The following is a 23161-nucleotide window of genomic DNA, read 5'->3' as shown; positions in this document are numbered from 1 at the left end:
AGAAGAGAGCATCACTTCCGTTACAATCACGAAATGAAAAAACCCACACGTTTCATTTCGGCCACGTTGAGAAGGAGCAGAGTGACAATAGTTCTTCCAACTTTTTTTCCAACTCTGCTCCTCATTGGTTTATAGTTTTGGCGAAACACAGAAACTCAGATCAGCAGAATCTGTGCCTCAGTTTAAAAGCAGTTAAAACTCCACTGTATAGATGATCATTTGTTATAGTTATCTTTTTATTTTACTTTTCTATCTTTGCTTTTCTATTTTATTTTTGGAAACACCTTGCCACTCTGGTTTTGAAAGGTGCAATAGAAATAAAGTTTATTATTATTATTATTATTATTATTATTATTATCTTTCAATAGATCTTAAAACATAATTTCATACAAGTGCTTTTACATTTCATTCGTTTTACATAGTTCTACTTTTTTTCTTTTATTTCACATCTGTTATTAATTTCACTTTTAAAATTTGAAAAAAGTTTTTAAAAGTTCTATATAAACAAAATTGATTATTATTACCATCATCATAACTGTGACACTGCCTTTTCTAGAACAGGGATATAATGGAGTGTGTGTGGTTTCTTTTGTAATAAATAGATAATAAATTCAGATTTTATTATAGAGCAGAAATTCAAAACAATTTTTTTTTTGCTTTTGTTTAACTCACACTATTAAAACTTGTCATTCTTCCGCTTTTATTTTGGAAGAGGATGTTGCTCCAGCACAGCTGTACACAGCTGCAAGGGGGGGAGGGGGATGAGGAGGAGAGGAGGGAGGAGAGGAGAGGAGGGAGGAGCGGCTCTCTCTGGAACAGCCTCCGAGCCGTAAAGTGTCCTGGGACCTCAAGGCTCTAAGCTTTTTCATTAATGCCGTGAAGTCTAGACAAGAGGGTCTTTACTTTGTCCCAGAACTACAAGTGGAACTACAAGTACAGGAGCCTGCAGGACACATTTAAAAAGAGATACAGTAGATGGATGGATGGATGGATAGATAGATAGATAGATAGATAGATAGATAGATAGAAGGATAGAAGTATAGATAGATAGATAAAAGGATAGAAGGATAGATAGAAGGATAGATAGATAGATAAAAGGATCGAAGGATAGATAGAAGGATAGATAGATAGATAAAAGGATCGAAGGATAGATAGAAGGATAGATAAAAGGATCGAAGGATAGATAGAAGGATAGATAAAAGGATCGAAGGATAGATAGAAGGATAGATAGATAGATAGATAGATAGATAGATAGATAGATAGATAGATAGATAGATAGATTCAGTATGTGACATTGCTGCAAAAATCAATCAAATCTGCAATTTCTTTTCTGAAAAAAACAACTAAACTGAAAACCAAGAAAAAGAACAAATATCAAAAGATGAGAAAGTTTGTGTTCCTCTCTCTCTCTCTCTCTCTTTCTCTCTGTTGAATGATGACACAGTCACTGGTATTCACATAGGTTTTAATATGTATTTTTGAATATACAGTAATAGAGTATTTACATTGATATTCTTTACTGTGAGACTATAGACAGTGTTGACTTCCATGAATTTGATGAGTCTAACTACAACGAGTGATCTCAAACACAGCGAAACCTGAGCTTTCAGCCAAGAGTCCTTGAGTAACTTTGAATTCAGAGAACAAGGAGAGGTCCGAGTGGGATTAAAGGGAAACACAGACATTACAATTTAGTTTCGATGTTGTTTAATTTCTTCTGCTTCACTTATCTTCTTCAGTGAGGAATGTTATTGAGCTTCGTTCCTTTAACAAGCTAGATTTCGGAGACTTTCACTGAAGAGGTCTGACGTAGACTTTAACTCAGACATGTTCCTCTCATGCTCCTGTGGGTTAAACTGGCAGTGTAACTTGGATCATCTCTTCTGGCATCTGTGCTATTTGCCGCAGTTTTGAGTTTTTTAATTGTTACTGGTGAAACGAAGCTTCTCACGTATATAAAATATCTGCAGGAGTCAAATCCTCTGAACCTGATATGAGACCTGATAGGAGCAGAGAGGATAGAATGAGACAGTGGTGCACATAAAGGCTGCAGAAGTTTAATGTTTTGTCTTAAGGGAGACGAGTTTTGTTTGTAGGAATTAAACTTTATAATGTTTTTCCTTTCAGATGTGTATTGCATATTAAATGATTTGTTGAGCCAGGATTTAACGTTTTCAATTAGAAAAAGGCGTATTTGGATTAAACTGAGTAGAGAATTGAGTAGCAGCTTCATAGTCGTCTTTGAAATATGCTCTGCAACGCACGTCTTGTTTTTGCAGGTCCAAATAATCCGTCATTTAGCCAAGAGCGATGTTAGAAAGACTCAGATGAGCTCCGACGTCCTTAAAACGTAAAAACTGCAAAGATGTGAATCCTCTCTCGCTGATTAAAGTTTTTTCGGGCTGAGAGGCAGGAGGAGTTTTCTTGTGCTTCAGCGGCAGTGAGTCACTGCTTTCTACACGAGTCAACCTTATGATACACTATGTACATCAGCACCCATGTTCGGCATACATGTATGCGTATTGTTGTTATATGGATTACTATCATACAGCGGGGGTTAAACATTCGGTGTGTACATGTGCAACTTCTCTATCCGACCTGGCTGCGGTAACGTCATCAGCACAGAGATTGGACCGGAACAAGCTTCCTCGCAGGTTTGAGCTACACATTCTCACATTGATGCATATTATGTTGAAGCGTCGACACCACAGTGATAATGAAACACAGCATCAGAGGGGAAATTATGGCTATTACCATGGAATGTAAAGTCCTAACACACAAAAATAACCCTCATCTACAGAGATTAAAGCTCAACATTCACTATTCTGTATATTTATACACTTCTATTGCAGTAAGGGTCACACTCCTGAGGAGAGGGGATCGTTTTTCTCCATGAGGTTAAATACATCAACTGTGTAACAACAGAACGCTTAATTTAAAAAGTCCAGAAGCAGGAGAAGGACGCGGCCTTCCTCCGTGAACATCACTGAAGGGGCAAAAAGCAGGAGAACAGTCAATACGGCAGAAAAAGGAGCTGTAACCAGAGCGAGGGAAAAGAAAAGCGAAAAGAGGAGTAAACTAAGGGCGAGGTGTCCGAGACAAAAACATTCAGATCTGTGGGAATGTGCCCCTCAGGGTTTCTGTCCCTAAGCCCCTCCCCCAAAAAGCAACCAGGAAGAAAATACTGATGGAGAGAGCTTCAGCAGAGTCAGAGAGAGGGAGATTAAAAGGTCTGATGGCTCGTAGGTGGAAGACATATTTTTTGTGTTTTGTTTTTGTCTCCTCGGAGCGGACTGGACACAGTGTAAAGGAAGACAGGACAGCGGAGAGATGTGACTCACACTCATGAAGATCTGGAAAGAGAAGAGGGAAGAAGAGGAGAAGATAAAGACTAAAGAATCAGATAGAACAAACTCAGCAGCTAGAATCAACTGACTGATGCCACAAAAGACTGTTATCATTACAGATGTTATTTCAACTATATATCATTAAAATTATATAGTTGTGTGTCTTGTTTTATATACATTTTTTAAAGCTTTTTCTCTCATTTTAGAAACTGGAACCGTCAATAATTGACTGATTGATTTATCAATGAATCCTTGAGGTTCTAATGCAAATAGCAAAGAAAATAAAAACAGTTATGATAAGAAGAAGAGAAAGAGGGAGAAGGTGAGGAAGGAGGAGAAGGAGGAGAAGTAGAGGGAGGAGAAGAAAAAGGAGGAAGAAAGGGAGAAGGAAGAGAAGGAGAAGTGGAAGATTGAGGAGAAGAAGAAGGAGGAAGAGGAAGAGGAGATGGAAGAAGGCGAAGATGAAGAACAAGGTCTTCAATCAAGTTTTTTTTAATCTTTGAGGCTCTAATGCAGATGGATCAGAAAACAATAATAATCATAATCATAAAATAACTGAAAATGAAAAACTTATAAGAAATGTTCACCTTTTATTATTATGAAACTTATGAAATGAACATTACAAAGTCAACACTGCAGCTATTTTCTATAAATGGCAGCCAAGTCAATACGGGACATGCAGTAAAAATACTAATGAAGAAAACTTGAATATGCACTGAAATAAAATTATGATGAGTGAAGTTGTATAATGCACAGACTGCTGTATATAAATGCTGTGTGATGTGAATGTATTGGAATAAAAAATGTGTGAAAGATGAATAAAAATACATTTGAGTGCAACAAAGTGTATGAGTCTGAATGAGGTGTGTGATCAGAGGATAAAGAAGCAGAGGATTCTTATAAAACAAAGATGGCCTGGACATGAAGAATGGGGATGATATTTTTGGGGATCAGGATTGAAAGGCGGGGTCGTACCTTCCTCTTCGGATGTTTCTGGATCCGCGACGAGGCAGAAACAAGACGGAGACAGAAAAGACAGGACAAGTGAAGTAGAAAGACGAGTAACACCACCATGTTCTTTCTTTTATGTGAGTCGGATGTAGCGTGAGAAATAAACATGCAGTGAACCCGAGGCCTTGAAAAGCGAAGCAGTAAACGGAGGCATCACCTCCCTCCCTCACCCTCTGTTTACAGCCAGACACTAGTGAGGAACTCAGCAGGCACATTTGATGTTATCATACAAGCTGCTTCAAGATAACAGCATGTTTTGTTTGCTTGCATGCTGCAGGCGTGTCTCAGCAGAGCTTGCATGAGAGAGAAAAGAAAAGAAACCTGGATAATAAAGCGTCTTCATCCGCTGTATTTATCTGATTATTTCACTGCATCACTATCAGTGTCTGTGTATGAAGATGGCCGACATGACGGATCCCCAAAAGTGAAGCCAAAGCATTTCAATTGGCCGCTGGAGGTCGGCTGCAGCACAGGCCTCCTCCACGTTAGTGGATGAGACAGGGACCAAACCAAAAATGGCAAAATACACATCAAATAAATTTCTCTCAAAGGTGGTGTCTCTCATTTTAGTTAGTTCTAATCCAACTGGGGTGATTTTGTTGATTTTTCTGTGAAGTTTGGTTTTGATTAGTTATTTGATGCTATAAAAAAAGGAACGAAACATCATGATTGACAGCTATGACCTTTGTGACCTCGCTACTGGGGCTCCGTCACCGATCGCTACTGAGCCCATTCTGACAATTTAAGGACCTGCCATTAAATCAAATAAATACAATACATACACACTATGTTGGTTATGCAGCACAGTTTAGCAGCCTAAAGTACAAACGTTATAAGAACTAGCATCTCTTCCACAGATGGACAAATTATCGATATTGATAATGAACCTGTGACGGTCTCCGGTCGTTAGTGTGGATCAAGCAGCAAGCAGAGAGCAGCATTCAGCAGCGAGCCGCAGGCACGTGTGTTAGAGAGCAACACAGCAGGCACACACAGACGGAGGCATGCCACAGCTCTTACTTAAATCCCCAGCCAGTCCCCCCCAGGACTATCGCTGCCACCAGAATTGCACCAGCAACCGAACCTATTATGATATTGGTGCCACTGGGACCTGTGGGAGAGAAGGAGTCAGCCGGTGAGGAAAACAAACAGCACTCTGAGGCCTTGACACATTGTAAAAGTTTCATTTAATCACATTCAGTAAACTCCAGTCTAATCTGTACTATTTATTATATATCATAACACTTTATTTAGTTTAAGATGACAGTGTGTGGAGGTAAACTGCTCAGTGTTCTCACCTTTGTATTTTTCCGGGCCGTCTGGCGGGGTGGGGATGGGGAGTGGGTCGAAGACGCTGCAGTCCTTCCCCGTGAAGTCGACATCACAGATGCACTTCACCTCGTTGCTGCACGTCTGCGGCGCGAGGAGGAGAAACACGAGGGGGAGAGTTTATCTCTGCAAGCAAACCTGTGGAGGTCACAGAAAAACAAACAGAGCCAAATCTCGATAACGGAGACGGACTCACTCCGTGGTGGGAGCAGATGCGTGAGGACGAGGAGCCCGGGCAGGTGCTCAGGTTGAAGGTGGTGACGGGGAGGCAGCGGCGCTCCAGACACATCATGTTCGGCCCGCATGGCGTCCCGTCCTCCACGTAGCCCAGGTCCAAACCGTCATCCAGCACAGCATGGCCTCCCCTGCACGTAAAAGTGATTATTTCTTTATCAACATTACGTCAAGTTATATTTGAACGTAGTTGCCATCACATAATCTTGTATGTACTGTATCCATGTGAGGTGATGTTTAAATCACATACAAGCATCAGGATCAGTTCAGGAATCGATGAATCCCTCAGTATTATCTCATCACATTTGTCATTAACTTAAACAAATATGTAGGAAAAGACATGGTCAAATATAAGTAGATATCTGTCACTCTTTCTCTGACAACTAAAACAAAAATACAAGATCTACAACATAAACCCACTAAGCTCCCAGATGCCTCACCTGCAGTCCAGGTATCGGTTCTGATGGTGGATGGTCAGACTCGTGAGCTTCCCCTGCAGCTCGCCAAACCTCGGCTTCTCCGTCAGATTGGTGCACAGCAGCAAACCGCACAGCACGTCTCTGGTGGAGGCAGAAGATGCAACAATATAGCTCAAAAATTCAGAGCACGCACATGAGGTGTTTACGTAGTTTATAGTGTTCACTCACTGCTTGTTGCACTGCACCCATCCCTGACCAGTGGAGTCTGGGCCACAGTTTCCTTTCTCTGTTCCCTCAGAGTTCAGCTTCTCATAGCAGAACCTGTCGGCCGAGTCTGAGAGAAGAGGAAACTTTCAGTGAGCTCAAAAATGTGGATTAAAATTAATTTATAACCCCAATGTCTGAATGAAAAAGGGCTTCTTGCAAAAACACCTCAAATGCTTGGAACAGTCTTTAACATTTTAATTTTTCCCACAGCCATGGAATTCCTGTTCTAATCCTCAGCAGGTCATGCAACATTGAGAAACCGGAAAGCCACTCAGCAGAGCGCATATCTCCACCAAGGCCAAACACTCAATAAAGCTGCACCAGATTCCACACAACCAGATTTCTTTTCATCAAGCTCCATGAATGAATCCCTAGGAAAACGGTGAAAATGTTGAAAAACAGCTAAACTATCTCACTATGTTACAGAAAGTGAAAAGAAATCCTGGATCCGCCCCGAAATGCAATGGGTTCAGCCCTGTCACATACCACATCCTTCCACTAAGTTCCGTGGGTATTTGCTCAGTTGCTTTGTGTAAACTTAACAAACAAATAAACCCACAAACAAACAGCCAGGGGGGGGGGAAATAACAGTCAATATTAAACCTACTGTAGCCCCACAAATTCCTGCACTGGCCATCTCTGGTCTTACAGCGGCCTCCATAGCAGCGACCCTGAGGAGGAAGAGGAGGAGGAGGGTGGTTATTATATGATAATAGACAGTATGAGAAGAATATTTAACTATATACATATTATAAACATAGTATGTCTTTACCTGGCCAGCATCACACATGTAGCCATCCAGCTTGTGGACATTATGAGGACACTGAAAGAGAAGGAAGCTCATCTGTCCATTCAGAGTCACGGTGGGTCTCAGATTTCTCTATTTTCAAAACATTCTCTAAAGCTTCTCCTACCTGGCTGGAGTCTCCTGTGCAGCTCTCGGGAATGTCGCAGTCGTTGACGGCTTCGCGGCACGTCGCTCCTCTCAGCTCGTACTGTCGCCAAAAATCACAGAAGAAGAGAGAAAACATGGATGAAGAAAAACAGCCTACACCAGATATGGAACTGACTACGTGAGATAGGAGGAGTCGATCGTTTAATGTGTTGTGACGTGTGAGAGCAGTTCACCTTACACTCCCTGCAGCAGAGCCCATTGCTGCACATGGCATTGTGGGTAAGTGTACACTTCTTACAGCAGTTGGCTCCACTCCGAGCACAGTCCTACAGGACAGGGAGGGATTACAACACATTTATAGATCATCAGTGTTCTGCATCGAGGCTTCTCTGATTCCTGAACTCACACAACTGACGGCACACACAGGAAATTAATAGTGGAGCAATAAATACAACATAGAAATGAATCAGCAGGAGCTTTTAGAGGAATAAAGACCCCTGATAGTTCTCAGTTTAGACGTCTATTAGGAGCATTTCCTTCATAAATCACAACAGTATCTGATGTGACAGTAGGTGAATGTGTAGTATGTTTCATTAAGCCATTAGTTAATTGGAGTTTACTCACCACCAGTGATCCACAGTCACATTCCTCTCCTTGCTCTACATATCCATTGCCGCACTCTGGTGGATCAAACAGCTGTTGATTAAAACACAAAATGTATCTTTAAGGTTGGAGGGTTTGCTTTGATTATTTATAAAACATTGAAATAAATAAACTCAAGATATTCAGCATGAATCTCATAATAACCTGTTTTTCTTTCATTTATCACCGTTCAAGTGAGTAACCCTCCCCTCTCTGAAACTACCTGATGGTGTCTCACCTTGCTGGGCTTGTTGAAGAGGCAGCTGCCTCCTCCCTGTTGGAGGAAGCGCAGGTACTCGTCTATGCTGCAGCGGGAAAACTTCCTCGGCAGGTAGTAGCTGATTGACAAAGAAAACGTAAAAAACTAAATTCAATAAAAGGGGTCAGGTACTGATTGTCCTTAAATCTGTCATTACATTGCAGATCATTAGCCGGATGGCAGACATATGCAGGAAAGGAAAAAAATAAACTTTTGATTCTTCACGGTCACATGTTTTATAATTAATAAAAGTGACTTGATGTGATTTATGTCCATCTTTGCTTGGTCACTGATTGATTTATTGTAAACGAGTTCATACCCTGTATCCTCCATGATGCAGCCCAGCCATGGATCTGGACACCTGCAGTCTCCTGGACACACACACACACACACACACACACACACACACACACACACACACACACACACACACACACACACACACACACACACACACACACACACACACACACACACACACACACACACACACACACACACACACACACACACACACACAAAGGTGATACTGACTTCTCGCCACTTGAGGGAGCTGTTAGTACAGTAAGTGAGTAATACTTTGCTCTTACCTGCGGCCGATCGCTCCTTGTTCCTCAGCATCCCGATGTTCTGGCCCAGACTCTGACACAGCGTGATGGCCATGGGCCCCACGCTGCCAAACTGAAAACACATAAACAAAACAAGTAAAGATACACTGGGACGAAAAAGAGCAAACTAGACAGACTTAAAGACTTTTTACACCATAAGAGGCACATGTCTCACCTCATTGATGCCTCCACCCCTGGTGAGGGAGCAGATGCCCTCAACATACGCCGCCTCACTGCGGCTGCCCATGAACGTCCTCCCTCTGTCGTGAAGACATGGGGGAAAGTTACAAAGATGGTAAGAGGAAATGGAGGAGAAGAAGAAGGGGGAGGAGGCAGACATGAAGGACAAGATGGAAGAAGAGGTGAAGGAGAAGGAGGAGAAGGAGAAAGAAACAGACGACAGAGGAGGAAGGGAGAAGGGAGAACAAGTTGAGGAAGGAAGAAGATCATGAGAGAGGGAAGAGGATCAGTTGTAGGATGAGGAGAATAAGAAGAGGTGGAAGAGAATGAGAAAGAAAATGAGGAGTAGAAAGAGGGGGAGGAGGGAGGTTGCGTTAAGGAAAGACAAGAAAAGATGAAAAAAAGAGAGAGAAGGAGATAGAAGGATGTGGATGGCAGGGAAAAAGGGATGAGGAGGATAAGACGGAGGAGAAGGAGAGGAAAAAGAGATGAAGGAATTGGATGGGGAGGAGAAGACGGTAGAGAAGAAAGCGAAAAACGAGTAGAAGAAGAAAGAGGACAAGGTGAAAGAGGCGCAGTGGGAAAAGGAGAAGAGGGAAGAGAAGAGAAGCAGGAAGTGATGGATAAGGAGGAGGTATCAGAGGAGGAAGAGAGGGAGGAGGAGAATAAAAAGAGAGAGATTAACAGACTGAACCTACGAGAAGAGGTGCACAGCGTCGCAGCGTTCCTTGATGCTCTCCTTCCTGTACTTCATGAAGTCGCGCAGGGTGAGCAAGGCATCGTCGCCGATGGAGACCCTGTTTTCAGACGACCACGTTTCCATGGAGACCAGGACGATGCGCGTGTTCAGCTGCTCCTTGTAAATCTGGACACATCAAAGGAGGGAAATCATGCGCATGAATTATGCAGCAGGTGAGGAGGAGAGCGCAAAAACACATGGGTGATTTATTTTATTATGTTATCTGGTGTCCAGTCGTCAGACAGCGGCAGGAGACAACTGATAAAGACAGACATTCTGATAAACGACCTCCTTTAACACAAGACCAGACCTGAGAAGGTTAGAAATGACTTTTGGCTTCATTTGTGGATAGTAGGAGGACGTGGAGACGCGTCGTCCATCTTTAAATAAAGTCTATGTTGTAAAACCACTCACCGCATCGGCCATGTTCACCACCGCTTTGGCAAAATTCTTTGTCTGAGTGGTCGAGCGACGGAGCTGCACAAACTAACAAAAGCAGAGGAGAAACTATTTTAAAAATCTATTTTTGAATGAGTACAACTAACTATTTATAATATTTGTGCCACATTTACAGAAGTACGGTGATGGAAAGGACGCACCAGTTCATGGTCGTTCACCACCATCAGCTCGATGTACTTGGTCTCGGTCTGGACGGTGCGCTGGCCTCGCCGCACCTGGAGGAGGAAAATGAAATCCACACAGCCTGAGTCCAGTGTCATAATAACCTTCACACAGGACAAACAGTCACACAACTATACACACACAAACCCAGCAGGTGAAACCATTACTCACACACTGATACAAACAAGTGCTGATGCCAGGGAAACTCTAGTCTTTGTCCCTGAGAAGGAGACACAACTTGGAGACCATGACTTGACCTTCTATGTAAAGTGCCTTGAGATAATGTATATTATGTATATTGTGATTTGGCGCTATACAAATACAATTTAATTGAACAGTCACAAATCCATTAAACAGAAAATATTTACCAGTTTCCTTTGGTAGGCCGTCCCTGCCTCATAAATCGTACATATCGTATTTTCCATCAGAAATGAATCCAGTGTCATTATAAGCTTAATTTTCTCCGGTTTCAAAAAGCACATCTCTGTCTCTCTTTTTTTAAACATGGAAGCTGAGACAAGCTGTGAGCGAGTGTGTCGAGATTTGGCCTCAGACAGACGTCTCCATAAAATATTAATTGTGTTTGCATATCTCAACACTCTCCTCAATGCATGCGACAACTTCCTGGCAGGTCATCTGCACGCATGAGAACACGGAGGTGTGTGCCGGGAGGACGAGGCGGCATGAAAACTGACTTGTCTTTTAGAGCGTCTCAGTGTTCCTGCTACGACAGGCTCCTCTTCCTCAGACCAGGCGTCTTCATCCCTCAGCTCTCGGTCTCCTCCACCGTGGCCATCTGGCTGCCCCCCAGGCCCTGTGCTGTTCACAGAGCACCCTGACACACACACACACACACACACACAACACACACAGACACACACACACACACACAGATGTATGGAGAAACACAGACTAAGTTAGAGTGAGATAGAAAAGTGGCCAGTCATCAGTCGGGGATGGATGTAACATGTATTTTAGTCCACTAATCTGCGGGAGAAATCAATATCACACAGCCACCGGAGAAGAGGAGAGGAAAGGGGAGAGCATAACAGGCTAAATGGAGAGAGAGAGAGAGAGAGAGAGAGAGAGAGAGAGAGAGAGAGAGAGAGAAAGAGAGAGAGAGAAAGAGAGAGGTGAGGAGGTGAGGAGGTGAGGAGGCAGGGAGGGTAACAGGAAGGAGGTGAATCAAGAGAGTGTCAGAGACAGAGAGGAGAGACAGAAGAGATACTGCCAAATGAGACGTTTAGCAAGGTCAAGAAGGGCAGCGAGACAACCTGAGGAGGACATCATACTCTGCAGTGTGTGTGTGTGTGTGTGTGTGTGTCTGTGTGTGTGTGTGTGTGTGTGTCTGTGTGTGTGTGTGTGTGTGTGTGTGTGTTTGTCATCCTGCCAGGTCTCCTCAAAGTCTCAGGTTAATGTCTTTACCTACAGATGAGCTTATTAATACAAATATGTATCACATCACAAAGTTTAACCAGATATGCCTCTTTTCTTTATCACCACCTCAGGAGGAATGGAAACAGTGTGTAAACTTTCCTGTTCTCAAAGCGGAGGCCCTACCTGGACAGGGAGGGGGGAAGAGGTCGATGTCCGGCATGCGATGCACAATGTGGTCATTATTCTCCTGAAGGGCATCAGGAACAAACACAAGAGACGCACAGAGAGAAAGAGACAGTGGGAAAAGGGTTTAAAAGTTAAGTTGTCACATGAATTTAAAGTTTAAAAAAATGTTTTTGAGCTTATTTTCTGAGCTGTTTGCTTTAAATGCCGACTCAGACCAACCCAAAGTAGATTTATGTATTTAAAAAAAAACTATATATATCAAAGCAGAAAAATAAACTTTTTAAAAGTATTATCTAGGATAAAAAACTGCTGGAATTTAAGATTTTACACATCAAGGGTCAACAGAAGAGTCGGTTTTAGTTGCGTGCATAGACTGTATATAAAGATGGACAATGTGACTGCTCCCCAAAAGTGAAGCCAAAGTGTCTCAATTGCCCCCTGGTGGCTACTGCACAGACTCCAAATTACATATTTGGCTCAAGATGGCACCGATTATATCTGTGGATAATTTGGCTTCACATCTGGATAGTGAGAAATAAGTGGAGAGGTGTTTTCCATCTTTATACACAGTCTGTGGTTATTCACTATTAATGAATGAGAAATACAAAATAACACCAAAAGTTGGTCATCAAGTCAGATTGGAATCCGACTTTGCCCTTTAAAAAGGTGAACCAGGCTTTAACCAATAGAAGTGAAAAATTACAAAACTCCTTCCTGACGAACGTGCAGGAAACTATTCATCTGAACAAGCTGTGATCTCCTCAGACAAAAGGAAAAACATGCTTTTAAAATAATACCGGCCCTGAAATGATTTTCTACTCATCCTGAACTTAAAAGCTTCTCTGTCTGAGAAGTGCTGCCGTGTCCTCTGAGCTACAGGCGGATCAACGGGAGAGAAAAGTGCTGCGGTGCATAATTAATCAGTCGCCGGGCTGTCATAATGGCCAAAACACTACTGGACGCTGTGGAACACTGGAGCTGGGGATAAATACTTTATGAAAATGACCCATCTGAGATAGAGCAGCGAGGAGAGAGACAGACAGAGAGTGAGGTGAGTTTGAAGATGAGCTGCTATTGATCCATCTCTCCAGTCTATGTAATTGAGCTGCACTTCGCCTGCTGTGGGTCTTAATGGGAAAAAATGCTCAGCCATTTCTTTTCTCTCCTCTCAAATCAAATCTGAACAATTTTTTTGAAAGATCTGAAAAAGCAACTTAAACCTTTTGTTCATTATTCATTTATACGTGTCGTTACTCTGTCTGACAGGTGATGTCTCAGTTTAGATATGAGACAGGAGGTGTGTTTCAGTGATGGTGGATTGTGTGTCAACTGAATATTTTCCATACGGCAACTCACAGGTAGAGTAACACTGTCTGGATTAGCCGAGATTCACAAGGTGAGACCTGAATGTATTATTTTGGCCACTTTGACAGATTGGTGCCAGTTTTTTTCCAGAACATTTTTCACACGACCTTGCTGCAGCCAGGGAAACAAGATAAGTGCACGATCCGCTCCACTGACGTCCTGACTCACCTCTCCACTGCCAACAGGTTCAATCCCATAAGAGAAGCTTCCGTCAGAAAACATCCCTCTGAAAATACAAAGCAGAGGAAGGTTACGATGTGCGCTGGCAGTGATGGACGTTATGAAAGAGGATAATAGTTTTTAGGTTTAAAAAAAATGGCTTTAAATCCCAGTAGTGACCCTTAATCATCGTAGTGTCCCATTTTGTGTGTTTCTGTCCTATTTCTCGGCTTCTGACTGTATTTGTTTTGCAAACGTAGTAGGGACAGTCTGAGGAGATTGATGTGTTTTCAGGTGAAGCGACAGGGTTCAGACTCACCTCAGACCGTGGCAGGTGGACACAGCCGCCCAGGAGCCGGGCAGCCCACGCACTCGCCCGTGGTAATAGCAGTGCTCTCCCCCCTGTCAATCAAATCATAGGTGACAGTGAGACACCAAACCCACCATCGTTCAGTAACACGTCCACATCGAGGTTTCAGGGAGTGAAACCAACACCGACTTGTGAGCCCCTGGATGTGGCTGATCTCCTAACCTCTACGTGAACACAGAGTAGGTGTACACTGTCAGTCCGGGGCCTATAGGGCCACCTGGTGGGTGGACTGAAGGGTATCGGTGACTAGTGTTCGACTCCGGGGGAAAACCTACACCTGCAGAGGCTGCGGATGAGTTGGGTTTCAGCAAAGAAAAGCTGCGTGTGTGTGAGTGATGGAGAGATTAATTAAAGTGCAGGAAGGCCATGGGTCAAATGGGAGAAACTTAGTGACGTGATCTGGTTTCAATGGAAGGTAAGTGTGTGTACAATGTGAGTTAAATCCCGACTCTAACATGAAACAACACAGTTTATATCAATATATCTGTGTCAGTATACAGTTTCATGTGTAAACTAATTGTAGTGGAGAGTGCATTATATTCATATTAGATGTGCTAATATTCCAGGAATTTATAATTGAACTTTGTCAAACTTGAAGGACAAGGAAGAGACAGGTTTTAAAAGGGCAGAAAGAAAATCAATGCAGCAACGGCTGAGATGCATCCTGGCTTTCAGATCCTACACTTCCCAGCATGCAACTTGATAGTATCTTTCACCCGACTGTCTCTGGCTGGTAAATGCCCACGTACTTAAAACTTCATGCCCCCCCATTATGACTCGTGATTTCTGTTGGTCACCAAAACTATTCCAGCGACATCGATTAACTCTGGTTTTAAGACATTACAAACATTTTGAATGCTGACCTTCAAGGTGGAATAATAAATTGCCACTTTAGCATTGGATACAATAAACTGTGCTAGTGTGTCAGTATCAGTTGCAGTTGGGAGAAATGCATCGAGGTGTTACCCGTGCACACGGCTTCCAGATACCTTGACCTGATTATTCATATTCCCCCTGAGAGGCTCCAGCAAGATGATCATGTTTGGGATATAGTGTTTCCACGCTGCGTCTCACAGTACAGGAATGATCAGATTACGACAGTGAGAGAGGAGACTTTACCGCTGTCAGACACGCTACACCGCCACGTGTGTTCAACTATCGAAAGTTGTTGAAAAGAGAATAAAGTGTGCGCGGTGGAGAGAGTTGCATTCAGGAGATAATTATAATAATCAGGCACGTCTCATCTACGTGAACGGAGAATACAGTACCACCACATACTTGATACATGAATGTTTGTGAGTGTGTGTGTGAGGGTCAGTTTCAGGTGTTGGTAATGAACCCCAATAATGTCATGTCTGCCACCTGAGACTGCTGTTGTCTGGCACGACTAATAGACCAAAATGAAAAGAGGCAACAGGGAGCTGCTGTTCTTTACGCATCGCCAACCTTTACTCCGAGCTGCAACTCAAAGCTGGAAAATGTAAAAATCTAGCCGAGTCATCCACAAACATGAAAAAGTTATTTTCCTCACGCCTTTTGCAATGCATTCAGGCATCTGCTCTGAGGCGGACTAAATCACACATAGTCGCCCAGACTCCTGTTGAAGAGCGGCCTCACACTAGTCAAACTAAGTCGTGAGGAGAAGCAAACAAAATTTCCACCAACCAAGATGGTAAATTCCTTCCAGTACAAAAAATGGGATAAAGGTTTAAATCAATTCAAAGCGATATAATCACAGAGAATCTTAAAGGTTCACTGTGTAGAACTTAGGGACACCTAGTGGTGAGTTTTCATGTTGCAGCTGAATACCCCTCACCTCACTCTCCCCTTCCAAACATGAAAGAGAACTTGTAGATATAAAGGGCTCATTCTAGGGTGAAGAAAAGAACAATCCGTACAATTTAGATCATTACACACCCGTGAAAACATCACTAGGATTATTTTATATTCAATTTCTGTCCATAGATCCCTTTCACCTAAATCCTACACACTGGACCTTTAAATATCAATTAAAAACTACTTTAATTTAGTCCAGGTATTCTTTTAATGACGCATTTCTATATTCAGCATCAGTTGATTCGTTCAGGAAGAAAAGGGACTTTCATTAGTCATCTAGTCGAGTTAGACAGGCCACAGCACTTAGCCCCGGGCAGGATCATAAATAAATAAAAGGTAGGATTACAGGGCTAAATGGAGGAAATCAAATTGCCTGACACAGCAGACACACACCGACTGTGAGGGAGTTTTCAGACGAGATGCTTCACCGAACGGGCTTCGTCATTAAATATCATCAGTGCCACTCGGGCAGGGACGTTACATCAGAGCTAGATGACGAGATGAATGAAATAAAAAACTGCTGGCACCCACAAATGGAGGCGAACGAACAGTCGAGATCAAATTTGACATGATCAACTTTAACGGAATTAGACAAGGGGGGAGTTTAACCCCTTTGACCCTGCATTGCTGGAGAGGAGTGGGGGAGGAAAGTGACAGGAACTAAGAAAGGCATCGATCAAGAATATTTTACATCCTCAATAAGCTATAGAAGGATTGTTATTCGTGAGTGAGAAGAGAATTCATTTAATTTAGATGCGGGTCGGGATCAGAGGGCGGATCCAGAGTTTGTTATTTTTTATTTTATTAATTTCTCCAGATCTGGTGAAATTTGGTGTTGATCCACATAATGATCCTGATTTTGTGAATCAAATAATGTATTTTTAATCTTGACTCAGTTACTTTAACACATATTCCTTTCAACTATATTAGAGAAGGTATATGTTGTCTGCTTCCTGTGTGCATGAATATACAATAGGGACATAAAACCAATCAGCCTTGGTGGGGGTATGTGCTCTCAGTATTGTATCGATCACGGTGTCAAGAACTCAAACAAGTGATGTCTTCCCCGTTGACATCTTGTATGTTATGTGCAGATTACGATACCGGATCAATAGTTGCATTGCGCACAGAGTCATGGGGCATGTGTGATGGCAGGGGATGAAAAACGAGAAAAATCAAAGAGACAAGCATTTCAGCGGGACGCAGACTAATACATGAAACAGCTCCCATCAATTTGATCCCGTCCTCGTCCCTTTACGCAGTTCCTCTTTCAGTCGTGTGCCATTGGGATTCAATCCAAACATGACAGTCACCAGCTCAGTGCAATGGCACAGATCCACGGGGACCAATAACAGAGTGACACACAAAGGGGGAATTTATTGGCAGGTCAATAAAACTAAATAAATCACGATGGAGATGGTGTTGGTGCAGGATGGGGGGGGGGGCTGTTATCGATCGAGCTCTGAAATAAATTTATCACCGATCCTTTTAGAGAATAATAAAATTGTCTTCCTGTGTATAACCCTTTATTTTACATAATCTATATCCATGTTCGAGATGAGATGAGATGATTTATTGTTTTTTGTTATTATACAGAGACATCAGTAACAGATTCATCTTCTTATGCAGAGTATTATATATATTTCTTATATGGAATAATGATCAAGCATGTTTCTGAAGGTCATGTCACAAGGTGGTGTTAAGATTTGGATTATTGTTTCTGGAAATGGACATGATTTCAATTCCCCTCACGACACGAAAAAGCAGAACCACGCTGCTGCTGCTGCTGCTGCTGCTGCTGCTGGCTGCTGGTTACCACGGCAACCATCTACTGATTGGTCAGGTGGTCTTTGGTAAAGAAAAGGGGGGATTGAAAGAGGGAGAGAGAGCAATGGCGAGAAAGAGACGGAGAGACGAAAAGGACAGAGGCTGAAATATAGAGCAGAGGACACAAGACGGAAAGTGACGGTCTCCCAGATGGTGATGACAGTCGATCTGTCGGCATTAACTGGCCATTACAGAGAGGAGAACGTTGGTCTGAATCATTTTTGGAGACACATCTCTCAGGATTCAGGACGAGGTGAGGATTCAAAAGGCGAAGGAAACCAGAGTGTGGGCTAAAAATCAACTGGAATCAGCTAGTAAGTGAACACAAGGTGCAGTTTCAAGGTACACAATCTTACAAGCCCATTAATAAGCACACTGTCCAATTTATTGAATCCACATGAACCCTGAATGTAATCCAGCACTGTTCCATGTCATAGACTTTATATAAAGATGGACAACTTCTCTCTACTTCCTCCAATTATTAGAAAATGAAGCCAAAAAATCCTGGCATACGAACGCTGCACGCCATCTTGCGTATTTGGTGCCAGAGTCTGGATGATGGAGCCGTGGTAAGGAGGTCCTGTTGATACATGCGTTCGACCGATCGTGAGTCAGTCTTAGTTGTCAATCCAGACCACGTTGTTTTTTTTGTTTGGTCCGTGTCCCAGCAATCTAACATGGAGGAGATTGGGTTTGTGACCTATACTGCAGTCAGCCACCAGGGGGGCGAATAAGACGCTTCGGCTTCACTTTTGGGCAGCAGTAACGTCGTCCATCTTTATATACAGTCTATGCTCTATGCCAAGAAATAGTTACTCACAAGGTTTTTTTTTCCAGATTAATTCCCGGAAATTTGTTAATTAGTGAGCTTTCTATTTGCTGGTTATCCTATTTTGTACCTTTTGGACAGAGCCACGCTGCAGTTCCCTATTTACCGAACAAGCATGAGAGTGCGGTCAATTTCATCCACTAACCCCTGGCGAGAAAGCAAATAAGCATAATTTCTATAATGGTAAAACAAGCTCTATAATGGAAGTCCTACCATATTCTCTGAGGGCTGCCCATCGTCGTCATAGTGACGCTCCACATAGTCTGTAGACAGGAGATCGCTGGAGAGAAGAGAAGGAAAATAATCATTGTAACGTTAAGTTTCCGTACCTCCATTAGACAAGAGCACCGTGAGACTATTAAAGGGATATTTAACAGAAAAAAAATCATCATTGTAAATACAGCACCAGTCTGGATCAACAAATGGCTCGAAAGTAAAACTAAAATGTGTGAAGATTCATTTCTTCTAAGTGCTTATCCAGCCAGAGAGAGGTGTGACATTAATGTAGTCCATTAGAGGAAAAGATGTATGGAGCAAGAAGATGGGGGAGGGGAGGTGTACAGTGTTGTTTCGCCCACAGTCGACAGAGACAGATGATAAAGATCAGAGTAAGAGTAGTAGGAGTGAGGTTTCTTTATTTTCCCACATGGGGAAATTTATTGTGCAACAAGAGTTCACAAAGAGACAAAAACACAGACAACCACAACAACAGCATCCACAATAAAAACACATTTCGGCGAGTACAGGGAAATGGAAAATCCCTACCACTTACAAATATGCAAAACAGATGCCCATTTTCGAGAATATGCAATTGCGCAAAACAAAAACAGTGTGCGTGTCAGTACAGTTCTGTCCGTGACGGCTGAGACCACTGAGGTGCCGCTTTCTGGCTCTGTGGCGAGGGATGTGTTTCACTTACTGGTTGAGTTCCAGGTCAAGGACGAAGGATGCGCCGAACGCCTCCACCAGGAAGCTGCACTGGGCCAGATGGACCGGCTGAGGGAGAGATGGAGAAAGGGAAAGGATTTTTATTTGGATCTGCAGCAGATTTGACTGCCTGATTTGTTCCATGAAGTATTCTCTGAGAAATTAAGGAAAATGTTGGAATACACCCTATCTTAAAAGTTAAATATTGTGAAAAATCGGATTTGCACGAAATTTAATTTGTTCTTCCTTGGGGTCTGAAAGTTGTTGAGCAGGTTTTGCATAATCCTGCTAAAAACCAAAACTAACCAAACTTAAGTCTGAATTGAATCCTATATTAAATATGTCCATCTGATGTCCATTCACTTTAGTCTATAGGAGCACAGAGGGAAATCTATGGTTCAGCTCAAGCTAAACTAGCATAAAGAAGTTATGTCTCTGGGATTTGACTTGATCAAGAGCTTGATGAGTTAAATGAGGGAACATGACTTCCAGCAGAAGAGAAACAGAGAATAAATAAAGTATTTTGAACGTCTAACATCTAACTTTTAGAGAAGTACACCGCGAATCCCTAATTAACATTCCTGCATCGTTGGCCCCCGTCGGTGACTCAAACAAATGACTCACTAATTTGTCAAGTATTTCATGCTTTGACTAGAATTGTGAATAAGAAGAAAAAATGTGACATAATGTGATGAGGGGAGAGCGGAGGAGGGAAGAAAAGTGATGGATGTTCATTATGGAATAATTTGACAGCGTGAATCGAGAACAAAGCAACAAAGGAGTTGGGTGATAAGGGGCCGTCCTCCGCCGGTGACCTCTCCCTGAGGGCGACACAGCCCTCGGGCTTTTTGGATGAAACTCTGCGTTGGGGCTCATCGGCTCAGTCTAACCTTGTTCCAAGGTGAACCCCATCCTCATTACAAGACAGAGCTCTGTGGTGGATCCCAGCAGTGGGTTACTTAAAGGCCAGCAGCAAGGAAGGTCTCATTAGCATTACCATGCACTCTCTGCAAACCTCTTAGTATCAGCCTAAACCTCCACACGGTCCATATACTGGACATTAAATAAAAACCACAATGTGAGCAGAGATAAGAAAACTGCACCAGATCTCTTTTTTTATCGTCTTGTATTTTTTCCTTTTAACAAGAAATCATAAATATTTAAATTCTGCCTATAATTCAGGCAATGCAGCATCTCAGCTCAAGACACTGAATCATAAGCTGATTTCAGACATGAACCATGGACACAATTTCCCAAGGAGTTTGTCTTTCCCTAATGATGAATGTAGGTTCGGGTTAGATGAGTTCACAACGACAGGTAAATGTCTGGAACACTCTGGTGAGGGGTAGAACTTCCCCGACGCCCGATCTTGCGATGCTTACGAAAGTGAAAAATAATTCCTGGATCCTCCATCTGATCCACAAAAATGTAAGAGATTCTTCTCTGACCCAAACTGCACCCTTCCACCAAGTGTCATGGTGATCTCATAATCTCCTTGGTGGAGGAAACAAAGAGCTGAAAGACACTGATGGATTTGTAGCTGTAAGCAACACGTTTCACATTACACCCAATCATTTGATCCATTATTAAAATAAAAATATTAAGCAGCTTTAAATCTGACCTGGGTCTTTTATTGCCGTTCTATGGTTGTGACACAGCCATTTGGTCCAAATATCAGTGTTCACTTGACATGACAATCCATATAAAGCCAATCTTTCAATACTCTAAATATCTAATCCACACAGACGATAATCCTTGTATTCGTGGGTGAGATTTCTTTTAAATGTGTGGTTTACACTAACATCCTCCAGTCTCAGGTAAGATGGAGAGGTCACGAGACAACCTGCTTACCACAGAGGGCAGCTCAAGGTCCGAGCCGTGTCATATCCACTGACAGATAGTGTTTTATAGTGAAGGTAATGAGAGAGGACAAGTAGAGGTATGAAATATAATCTAACAGGGTGGAGAGGTGGAGCAGACGGCAGAGGTGAGGGCTGGGCTGAGGGTTTTTTTTCCTGCCGTGCTCCAGCCTGAGATATCTGGGCATCGTGAGGAGGTGTCACATGGTGATGAAGGGGTGACACACACACCTGACCTCATAAAAGGTGAAGCAGAGAAAAGGTTATCAGCTCTCTTATGGTACATGTTTGATACCATTGTCTCTGTTTTCCTTTAATATGTATTTATATCTATTACACGATTTATTTCTCCCATTGTATTCTCATAGATATTGTTGTTTGCATATTGTTCTTGTTTTATTTTATGGTTATAGAGTGGGAGTTGGAAAAATCATATTAGGAACCAAACAGGAACATACAGTATAATTTATATTTTGATATGTGGCAGTTACAGCCAGATTAATATGGATATTTGGTGACTGATGCTGATATTCACGTTTGATAAGATGTCGTTACAAAACTCTTATGACAAGGAAATGTAATTGAAGCTTTATTTCACCATAAACAGTATTATAAATGACTATAAATAAAAAGAAAACACAATTCCAACCAACTATTTAGAGCATTAGGAAAAAACATAAACATTATTTATGCAGATAAAAGTTTTCATATCTGTGCATATCAGTAAATATTGAGGCCAGTACAGATTTCTATATCCGCTGATTTAGGGCCAAGATAAACTATCTTTGAGAGGAAGCAACTAAATATGTAAATTGGTAATGCTGTAGAAAAAAGAAAAGAGGAATATATCTCCTCAAATATTTCATCATTTAGATATAAAAAGACACAACTTCTATAATCTCTCCACCTCAGCACCTGCTTTGATTGAACAAATTGAAGATTCACTGATCAGGATGAAGAGTTTAAGTGGTTGGAGACTTTGGGGGGGGGGGGGGGGTGCGAGAATCCTCTTCATCTCATTTTGTATGAAGCAACTCAGCCATTTTTCAGAGGGCGAATGAATCCAGATGTTTAAAGCCCCCTTCACTATACACGAAGGAAGCCCATGTACTGTTGACACCAGTCACAGGTGCGGCTAACACTCACCTGTACCCCGGTGGTGTGGTTCCTGACCCGGGTGTCCAGGCGGCTGTGGAGCAGCTCCTCCGGGGAGCGGATCTGTTGCAGCAGCCGCTTGGGCTGAACGAGCTCCCGTGCGGGCGGCAGATCTGCAGAGGGACACCGGGGAGGATCAGTGCACTGCAGGGTGGATCTGACTGGATGTTAAAACGTATTATTTCTGGCGTTTTGAGCCGATGAAGAGACGCTTGTTGACGCCGATGCAACAACCACACGGAGCCTGTTGTTGTGTCGAGCGGCCGCAATAACACGAAAAGACGCAGAAAACGTGCAGCTTCCTCCGGGTCGAGCTGAGCCCTGGAGCCTCTTACCTGTCGCGGCGCACCGTGCACACACTGCGGCGAACAGCAGGCATCCCACGGCGAGCATGGTGCTCACATAGTCCCTGTGATTTCTCCTCCGGGGCTGCTCCGTTAAGTGAACCGAGGGGAGCCGGGAGCGGAGCTGCTGCTGCGGCGGCGGCGGGGCTGTCGATCGCGGTGAGAACAAACACAACAGCGGGGGTCCGTCCAGCGCGGAGCCCGCATCTCTCACCTCCCTCTCCGCCTGCAGCGAGTGGAAGCTCCCGTTGATGAAGCTCCTGCGCTCGGATCCAGCTGCGCGGTGTGTGTCGGTGTCAACGAGCTCCACCGCTGTCTCTCTCCCTCTCTCCCTTTCAATCACACACACACACACACACATACACACACCCACACA

General features: G+C 42.9%; 1 protein-coding gene across 2 annotated transcripts; it reads right to left on the bottom strand.

The window, feature by feature from the left end:
- Positions 1 to 2272: 2272 nt before the first annotated feature.
- On the bottom strand, positions 2273 to 23131 carry adam11 (ADAM metallopeptidase domain 11). 2 transcript variants are annotated; one of them, XM_034570682.1, is made up of 27 exons: positions 22777 to 23131; positions 22433 to 22554; positions 19420 to 19496; positions 18714 to 18780; positions 13958 to 14040; positions 13648 to 13705; positions 12112 to 12175; positions 11247 to 11386; positions 10530 to 10604; positions 10345 to 10416; positions 9890 to 10056; positions 9187 to 9271; positions 8994 to 9084; positions 8723 to 8774; positions 8383 to 8482; positions 8127 to 8198; positions 7736 to 7828; positions 7522 to 7602; positions 7380 to 7430; positions 7215 to 7278; positions 6569 to 6674; positions 6362 to 6481; positions 5884 to 6052; positions 5657 to 5771; positions 5379 to 5469; positions 4323 to 4340; positions 2273 to 3353 (listed from the first exon to the last, which is right to left on the bottom strand). In XM_034570682.1, exons 1-27 carry the CDS (start codon positions 22832 to 22834, stop codon positions 3344 to 3346), a joined length of 2301 nt encoding a protein of 766 aa, XP_034426573.1. In that variant the 5' UTR covers positions 22835 to 23131; the 3' UTR covers positions 2273 to 3343. The 2 variants fall into 2 exon arrangements, with proteins under 2 accessions (XP_034426573.1, XP_034426572.1); XM_034570681.1 differs by lacking the exon at positions 2273 to 3353 and having other exon boundaries at positions 3916 to 4340.
- Between the last annotated feature and the right edge of the window lie 30 nt (positions 23132 to 23161).

The sequence above is a fragment of the Hippoglossus hippoglossus genome, chromosome 19 (assembly GCF_009819705.1).
Source record: "Hippoglossus hippoglossus isolate fHipHip1 chromosome 19, fHipHip1.pri, whole genome shotgun sequence".
In the NCBI taxonomy this organism is placed as follows: domain Eukaryota; kingdom Metazoa; phylum Chordata; class Actinopteri; order Pleuronectiformes; family Pleuronectidae; genus Hippoglossus; species Hippoglossus hippoglossus.
This window is presented reverse-complemented; position numbering and strand designations above follow the sequence as displayed.

Excerpts from the sequence above, each read along its gene's own strand:
- adam11 (XM_034570681.1), bottom strand. The coding sequence starts at position 22,834 with ATGCTCGCCGTGGGATGCCTGCTGTTCGCCGCAGTGTGTGCACGGTGC. Across the intron at positions 6,482-6,568 it reads TGGGTGCAGTGCAACAAGCA|AGACGTGCTGTGCGGTTTGC; the intron begins GTGAGTGAACAC and ends TGCCTCCACCAG. Across the intron at positions 4,341-5,378 it reads GGGACTGGCTGGGGATTTAA|AAACATCCGAAGAGGAAGGT; the intron begins GTAAGAGCTGTG and ends TCGCGGATCCAG.